A 9,018-nucleotide genomic window follows, 5' to 3' on the forward strand; every position below is an offset into this window, starting at 1 on the left:
CCTCAGGTATTTTTTAGGGATTTTCCGGAAAAAAAGGCTTTTCTCTTAGAAATGGTATTTTTAATGCTTGTGAGGTATTTTTTAGGGTAGCAATTTTTGGTGTGCAGGTATTTTTAGGAGTATTTTTCACATTTCCAGGAGCATCCCTATCACTTTTACCCTGAAGAATACTCTTTTACACTAAATAATTACTAGATAAATGATCACTTAGTAACATGTACAGTCCACTCTATTCAGTTTTCTATTCTTGGTTCTGTCCACTCTTGGGGGATTGAGATTTAAAGCAGTTTAATTAATGTGAATGCGGTATAAGACAGGGCTATTGCCTCCCCATTAATGCGCGGGTACCTCAGGTTCCTTTGTTCTTTCAAAAGCTTTATAAGACAACATAGATGCCCAGTGGCCCCATTGGGGTCATACCTATACACTACGCACTACAGATACCTTTTTAAGTTCTTGGTAGCAGGCCTCGGAATATTGGGGGGGGGGGGGGTTGGCATAATACAGAAACGTTAAGAAAATATTGGGGGCACAGCCACGCCCCTATGGTCATTTCCTTATAATTTCCTAATAATAAGTATTGGGGGGGGGGGGGGGGGGTTGGGGGGGGCACGTGCCCCAGTGCCCTTTCACCTGCTACGGCCCTGATTTTTGGTATCTTTACTGTTTGTTTGCCTACATATGTTTTTTGATTGGGTCAGCAAAAGCGAATCTTCTCAAGTCTAGTCAAGTCAGCTTTATTTTGCTTATCCATGCAGACTGGCAGATAGACTTTTTAGAATAATTTTTTTGTATAAAAATGATAGCCAATACATGTTTTCAAATGTTCTTTGCTTGTTTACATATGGTAGGTGTGGCAGGTGTGGCCACAAAGCAAAGAAACCCTTGACACGACAGCTATTTGCATACATCACGTAACCAAGAACAGAAAACAAGATTACTAAGGTGGCACAGGTAATGGTACAGTGATGGAAATGAAAAAAAAAGGTAAAATATCTCAACGGGTCATAACAAGAAAAAGTGAATGTTGCCGAAAGTAGCAACAGTCCGAAGGAAGTGAATTCCATATTTTTTTACTTATTTTTTTATTCTTTGGTATTTTATATTTTGGACTTTTGGTAAAGTGGTGAAAAGAAAGAGTCTGAGCAGAATGTCTTTCAGATAGATAGTACTATTTTAGACGAGCCCAAGCACTGCCTTTCTAGATATCCTCCTATTGGGTATGTCCATTAATGTTTATTCAAGAAGGTCTTAGAAATTCCGGAATTTCTGGGTCAATATCTTGACGACCTTTTTCCTTAACCTTCTGACAAACAGAAAGTAGATGAATGGATTCGCTAGGGACTGAAGCGATGCAGCGCAGTTGATCCAGTGGAAAGTCCGTGGGATATACTCCACGGGAATGGCTGGGAACATCAGAAATGGCAGCCAACACGTATAGTACACCCCCAAGATGATTGCCACCGTCTTGGTAGTTTTACTCTCGTGAAGTTTTTGCTGTTTGTTCCAGGAACGCCGTTGTTCCCTGGTGCTGCATTGCCGAGGTAAGGGGGGCGGACGAACTTTGAGATCTTGCTTTCGGGCTGAAGTAGAATCAAGTTTGTGTTATCCTTAGCGTGCAAAACAGGTTAAAATATTTGAGGGGGGGACTTAAAGCCGCATGGTCACCAGTTTACTTCCGGAGGTCCGACGGAAACTTCAACCGTTAAAAGACAAAAGAGTCTATTAAAATCCGAGATATTAAACAGGCCATCCGCTCTAAATTATCAATCACATCCTCAAAGAAACTTTCAATAAACACACTTCTTTCAATATTTTGAAATATTTTTCGCGTTTTCCGTTAAAAATCATCGGAGATTGTTACGTAATCGACCGGAAGTAAACTGGAGACAATGCAACTTTAAAGGGAGAGGGATGGGAGTGGTGCTAAGCCAATTTTGGGGCAGATACCATTCTCTTCCATGTGTTCTTTGTGAAATTCCTTCACATCAAAGGGGGTGTGTGTACCCCCCGGTCTGTCCCGGTGAGCTGCGGCCTTCATTAAATACTGCAAACCTGACTCTCAGTCTAGTTATAATTGTCTTACTTGAGTTAAATGGTCACTTAATCAAGACGGGGTATCCATTATCCCCAGGAAGGCGCTAGTGCCAATCCTAATATACTCGGATAAAAACGCTCGATAGTGCTGCCCTTCGATAGACACAACAGGAAGGCAGCACACGAAACATCATTCAAAAGATATATTATCACTCGAATTCTAGGCAGTCTACTTTCCTCCATTCTTTTTTTCTGATGTCGGTACCTCTAAGACAAAGTCTTACCCGTGATGAAAATCGCGATGTAGATGCATAACAGCAAGATCGAAATCACCATTAAATAGCAGTAGATGGTTACCACGCCGATGACGTGAATCACCCGCAACACAGTCAGCCCCAAAGAGATGATATACGCTAACACAGCGCAGATTACCACCTCGCAACTCTTGGGGATGTTATTGATGTACACATACGGGAAGAATACCGCGATGAAGCGCTCCACCGTCACAAACACAAGGCTGGAAGTATATTTAAGAAAAAGTTTTAGATGACATATGTGTTTTATTAGGTCTTTCTATTCCCTCCATAGGTTTGCATCTATTTACTTAAACAAAAATGCTCTTGGCTCTCGCCTTTTTTATTTACATGGTATGAGTTGTGTTTTACGGGACATCACCTTTCTCCGTCATCGCGTCCATGTGGGACATTCGCGTATGCGTCATCTTACTATTACGTTATAATTATTACGTCCTGTTACTATTTATATCCTAATTACTAATCTCTCTCGTAATTCCTATTTCGAATTGAGGAGTACTTCTTCTTTCTCGATACTGTTTTTTATCCCTTCGATGATCTGTCTTGTAAGTGGATCGTAGGAGAAGAGCCATTGAGTGCGAGCTTGTACCTGTTGTAAGTGCGAGTCTCCTTTATTCATCTAACCCAAGCCCATGACGTCACAGGACATCTTACAAATATGGCCAATCATACAACACCTCCCTTCAAGTTTATACTAGGGTGGTTCAACAGTAAACTTAATAACAACCAAATAGTAACAAACGTATTCTCTCACTTTCTAAACTACCTCTAATAATAAACCATATCTGGGCGCTGGTTCGATCTTACCAGTCGGCCTGACTTACGAACTGGTGTAACGCCTGGATTGGGGGATGCAGCAACTGGACAAGCGGCTAGGACTTGATGTTTCTCTGATGGAGCTGGATCTACGCAATTGGCGGCTGGGAGTGGGTCGTTGGGTCCACTCCCAGAGAAACTTAATCTTCTGCTTCGAAAATTCACATTTTTCGTTCAACGTGATTCCCTCCTTGAGGAGACGCTCGAGGACTAGACGAACACATTCGTCCTGAACTTCTTGCGAGGACCATGGATCAAAATATCGTCCATCTGACATACGACGCCTTCTAAACCTTCCAGTGTCATAGACATGGTACGTTGAAAGACTTCTGGGGCAGAGCTTATCCCGAATGGGGGACAATTGAAGCGAAACCGACGAAAGGGCGTCACAAAGGTGGTGCGGAGCTTAGATTCGTCGTCCAGGTGAATCTGCCAGAAACCAGAGTTGGCGTCAAGCTTCGAGAAAATCGAGCTGTCTTTTAGCTTTGCGAGATTTTCATCTACACTTGCCATTGGGTGGATCTCTCTCTTCACGGCCTTGTTAAGTGAGGTGAGGTCCACACAGATCCTGACGTCTCCATTCCTCTTGGGGGCATTGACCATCCCGGAGCACCAGTCAGTAGGGGTGGTTACAGGTGATATGACCCCCTGGGCGACCATTCCCTCTAGCTTCTGTTTTACCTTGGGTAACAGTGGATGTGGTATACGACGTGGAGTGTACAGACAGACTGCGTCGTCTTTCAGCGGTGTCTTGTAGGGCTCTTTCATCATGCCAAGGCCCTTGTGCTTAGGAAATTCTTTCCTGAAGATTGGCACCTTTCCCATGTTATTTACTTCGGGTGCCGGAACAAGTAATCGAAGCGCCTGGATAGCTGATTTGGACAAGAGGTTGTTCCTCTGGTTACTCATTACATTCTCGTGTTGCGCCTATTTCTGGCTTGTAATGTTGCGCTCGTGATCTGCCCTTTCATGAGGTGAGACAGTTTTACTCCATCGGGACCTCGAGGTCTTAACTTCCTCGAGCTGCATGCCTTTGATCCAAGATGTTTGGTCGCTGACGACTGTCACCTTGGACCCGCTGTCCAGTTTGAAGTCGCATGCATTCCCATTGACAAGCAATTCCACTGACCAGAAGTTCTCGCTGATAGAGTTTACTACGCCCATCGTGTAAAAGGTGTCAAAGTCGCTGTCCTCATCGTTATACACTTCATGGACTTGTTTAGCTGATTGGAACACTGTTGCGAAATGACCAGTCTTCTGACAGTTATGACACTGGATATTCTTGGCGGGGCAGTCTTTTCGAAGGTGAACTGCCTGTCTTCCACACCAGCGGCAACGCGGAATCTGCTGCAAGTTTTCTGGTGGTTGTGGTTGGATTTGCCGAAGGCTGAAGAGCCAGAAACTCTCTCTTGACCATTGCTTTTTTGCCTGGACTTCTTAGAGCACCCCTTTTCTTTGCAGGATTATTCCCCCCATTGTCTGTGTGGTGGATAGGTTCTGGTTTCCCGGCTTATCACGTGCTTGTGAGCTCTTGAAATCTCTGCAGCTCGTAAACTCTCTACTACCCTAGCAAGGTCTGGAACAGGTATCTCTCGCCGTAGCCGCTCCCTTCAGCTTTCATCCGCATCGATAACAATGCGGTCCCGGATCAAGGAGTCCTTCAGTGCCCTAAACTCACATGGCACGGCCTGCTGTCGCAGACAGATAATGAATAATCAACGGCCTCCCCTTTTTTTTTGAGTGAGTTAAAAACAAACCGCTCATAAAGGACGTTCCTCTGGGGTACAAAATGCTTTCTAAGCTCTTGAATGATTTTGTCTGGGTCTTTCTTGTCCTCGGTGAAAATAAGTCGTTCTTATTAAAAAGAATGTATAGTCAATATGAAATTTTTCACAGCACTTTTTTAAAATAATTTTTGGACCTTTTTAAGGACCTATGTGATTCAAAACAGACCGCTAAAAACTTTTAATTTATTATAAAAACAAAGCAATCAAAGCAGTATGAGCCAATAAGTTTCCTTGAAAAGAGTTTACATTAAATTTACCATAGCACCTGCACCCATCCGTCACTCGTTTTTAACTACGGAAAGGAAAAACACCTTTATTCCGTTTTAAATTTACCCGATTTCCTTAGACAAGCTTGCACGGAAATTGGCATTTCGCAGGAGAAGCTCAATTAATAAATGCATCGCGACCAAGTGAAAACTCATTGCAGCAATGGAGGCATGTTTATGGAGACATGTTCCGTAATTACAAACGGGCAGTCTATTCGAAGGTGAACTACCTGTCCTCCACAAAGGCAATCCGCTGCTGGTTTTCTGGCTGTTGTGGTTGGATTTGCCGAAGGCTGAAGGGCCAGAAACTCTCTGTTGACCATTGCCTTTTTTGCCTGGACTTCTGGGAGCACCTCTTTTCTTTGCAGGAATATTTCACCCATTGTCTGTGTATGGTGGATAGGTTCTGGTTCCCCACTTATCACTTGCTTGTGAGCTCTTGAAATCTCTGCAGCTCGTAAACTCTCTACTACCCTAGCAAGGTCTGGAGCAGGTCTCTCTCGCAGTAGCCGCTCCCTTCCGCTTTCATCTGAGGTGCCGATAACGATGTGGTCCCGGATCAAGGAGTCCTTCAGGGCCCCAAACTCACATGGCTCGGCCTGCTGTCGCAGACGGACAATGAACTCATCGACGGTCTCGCCGGTTTTTTGAGCGACTGAGTTAAAAACAAACCGGGGTACAGTGGCAGTGGTACACTGCCTTTCTTACTTTATAGCCAGAGCCGCAGCAGGCCAAGGAAGATTAGGGAGGGGGGGAAGGGCTCAATACAGAAATATAGAAAAATTATCGGGAGGGGGGCGCAGCCACTGGAAATTTCCTGGTTATTTCCTAGTTCCTGGTCATTTCCTGATTTCATTTCCTGGTCATTTCCTAATATTGTTTTTAAATGTTGGGGGCTTGCCCCCAGTGCCCCACCCCTGCTACGGCCCTGTGCCCCACCCCTCCTACGGCCCTGATCGATAGCTTCACACGAAACGCTCAGAAACTCACATTTTTTTCCAGCTCCTCTTGGTTTTATCTTCATACACTCCCGATCTTTATCAATATCATCACCATACTGATCTAATAATTCATTGGGTACTATATTCTTATTTACACTAAAATTTAAGAACATCGTTAAGAACATTTCTACCCTTAAAATGTCCCAAAAATAAGAATACGGCCAAGCCTTAAAGAATGTCGATCAACCACCCTCCTTCCATATTGTTTATCATTGAAAATACAGGGACAACAATATTTGCAAGGAAAACTACAAAATAACAACGCATGAATACGGTACTGACGATATTGAAAATAACTTGTTTACTCGCTAGAATAAGCCGATGCGAATGGCATCTTTGAGTCACTCGCCATTGAGCGGGAGCATAAAATGGCGGCATGATTGGCCTTCTTTAATTGGAAATAAGCAGTATGAGCCAATAAGTTTCCTTGAAAAGAGTTTCCATTAAATTTACCATAGCACCTGCACCCATCCGTCACTCGTTTATAACTACGGAAAGGAAAAACACCTTTATTATCTCAATAACAAAAGTCTCCAGGAAAAGCCGTTTTAAATTTACCCGATTTCCTTGGACAAGCTTGCACGGAAATTTGCATTTCGCAGGAGAAGCTCAATAAATACATGCATTTGATAATTCGCTCCTGACAGTTTTATTCGAATTGTTAGCATAAAATTTAACAATTTAATGTTTATCAGTGAGAATTTACCGATATATGGACTGTCACGACCAAGTGAAAACTCATTGCATTAATGGAGACATGTTCCGTAATTACAAACATTAATTCGGAAAACTTGCTGGCTTGAAATTTTTTGCAGGGCCTCCTGTGGCTAGTTTTTTAATTCAAGATCACTGAAAATAGGCGGGTCTGCATATTGATAAAAAAAAACACCCAAAAATGAAATTTCCGCTTAAGGAACAGTGTGGTAGTTGGACTATAATATGATAAGTATAAAATGGGGGAGCTACTAACGTCAATGTAGCTGGGGAATGCTGAACTACCATGAAGAAAAACGGATCTAAGGCACAGTTTTTCACACTCTACTGCCAGTATATAACAGTTTCAAGCATAAAGGTAAACAATCCTTTATACCCACAAAATCGATAATGCCGAGTTCGAGGAAGCCATGATTATGCACTTAGGTCTAGTAGCATACAGCACAAACCGATTTTCGAAATTCGTGACTAATTCTCTAGTTTTCTACACTAGCGCTTTAACCAGTAATGCATGCAGTTATGTTTCAATAAATACAGCCGTCTTTCTATTACATCTAGGGGATGCTTAGCTAACGTTGCAGGGGAAAACAAATCCAAGGCATACGAACCTGTTTAATGACGACAGAGCCGTAAAATAGGCCAGAAAGCTTGATAAAGAACCGTACTGGCCTGTCACAGTAGAGTGGATTAATGTCGGCTGCCAGAGCGCACACGACAGAAAATCAGAAACGGAGAGCGAGAGTAGAAGAAAATAGCGACTCTCCCAGAGATGGAGGGATGAGAGAACCGCAATGACGATAAGAGCGTTTGTAAAAGCGCCAACAAGAGAGCTTATGCTACACACGAACACTAGCGCCACTCGGTCATATAGAGGGGCTTCATACGCGCCCCCAGGTGACACCGACTGGTTCATCGAGAAAAGTGAGCCAGTCAAGAGGCAGTCAGGCTTTTTAGGATTGACATGACGTCAGGGTGACGTCGGGTGAATGCCTTTATGGGCGGAATAGAGTCTTAACTGCCTATTTACTAGGTATGGATAATAGCAGCGCTTAACAATAGCGTCCCACACATTTCACTCCATCCGTTAACACATTGGTCTTAAGATATTGCTAATGATTGATGATATCTCTATAACGGATGATGATAAAAGATCCAAAATGGCAACTATAAAATTTGGGGTACCAAAGGGCTCAATACTTGGACCTGAATTTTTCAATTTATGCGTTGCTAGGACATGCTAAATTGTTTTCGTGCTATCAATATGCAGATGATACTACTTTTTATCTACACACTATTGCAGCTATTGGTATTGCAAAAATTAATAACGTCATTTCCAAATTAGGCGACTATTCTGCAAACAGCCTTTCCCTTAATTCATCAAAGACAAAGTACATGCTACTCTCTACACAGCAAATGGCACGCACTCACAAAATGGGATGCTGCACTTTTCCAATGCGGCGAAACAGAACTCGACAGGTTTTCTCCAAGAAACTATTCAGCACGTGAATCCACATTGTTCAGCAACCTCGTGGGACAAGCACATTAAGGCTCTTCTTGAAATTATGCTATGGAATATTGGAAGTTCTTAGAAAACTTACATTTCCACATTAGAATGCATGCGCTTAGATATGCACTTGGCAGAAAAATTATACGGCTTGGTTACCTGTAAAGGAAAGGATAGAGTTAAATTTAATTAAACTCTCCTCGCGCAATTTTCTGCTTACAAACTCAGATCGTCTTCAGCACTTGTTACTGTCTGAGCATGGTTATGATGATTGGTTGCTGTCTAAACATGGTTATAATGGTTGGTAGTTGCGTCTGAACATGGTTATAATGATTGGTAGTTGCGTCTGAACATGGTTATGTTGATTGGTAGTTGCGTCTGAACAGGGTTATGTTGATTGGTAGTTGCGTCTGAACATGGTTATGTTGATTGGTAGTTGCGTCTGAACATGGTTATGTTGATTGGCAGTTGCGTCTAAACATGGTTATGTTGATTGGTAGCTGTGGCTGAACATTGTTATGTTTATTGATTCCGTGTATGTCATCTAAAAATTTACCGACTTCCCATTACTACTTGCCA

At 42.8% G+C, this 9,018-nt stretch overlaps 1 protein-coding gene across 1 annotated transcript; it reads right to left on the reverse strand.

Annotated features, from left to right (window-relative positions):
* Positions 1 to 721: 721 nt before the first annotated feature.
* LOC116620011 (trace amine-associated receptor 4) lies at positions 722 to 7,852 on the reverse strand. The gene is made up of 3 exons (XM_032385445.2): positions 7,544 to 7,852; positions 2,322 to 2,554; positions 722 to 1,583 (listed from the first exon to the last, which is right to left on the reverse strand). The coding sequence occupies exons 1-3, from the start codon at positions 7,846 to 7,848 to the stop codon at positions 1,252 to 1,254; spliced, it is 870 nt and encodes a 289-aa protein (XP_032241336.1). The 5' UTR covers positions 7,849 to 7,852; the 3' UTR covers positions 722 to 1,251.
* Between the last annotated feature and the right edge of the window lie 1,166 nt (positions 7,853 to 9,018).

Source organism: Nematostella vectensis, chromosome 2 (assembly GCF_932526225.1).
Source record: "Nematostella vectensis chromosome 2, jaNemVect1.1, whole genome shotgun sequence".
Classification (NCBI taxonomy): Eukaryota; Metazoa; Cnidaria; class Anthozoa; order Actiniaria; family Edwardsiidae; genus Nematostella; species Nematostella vectensis.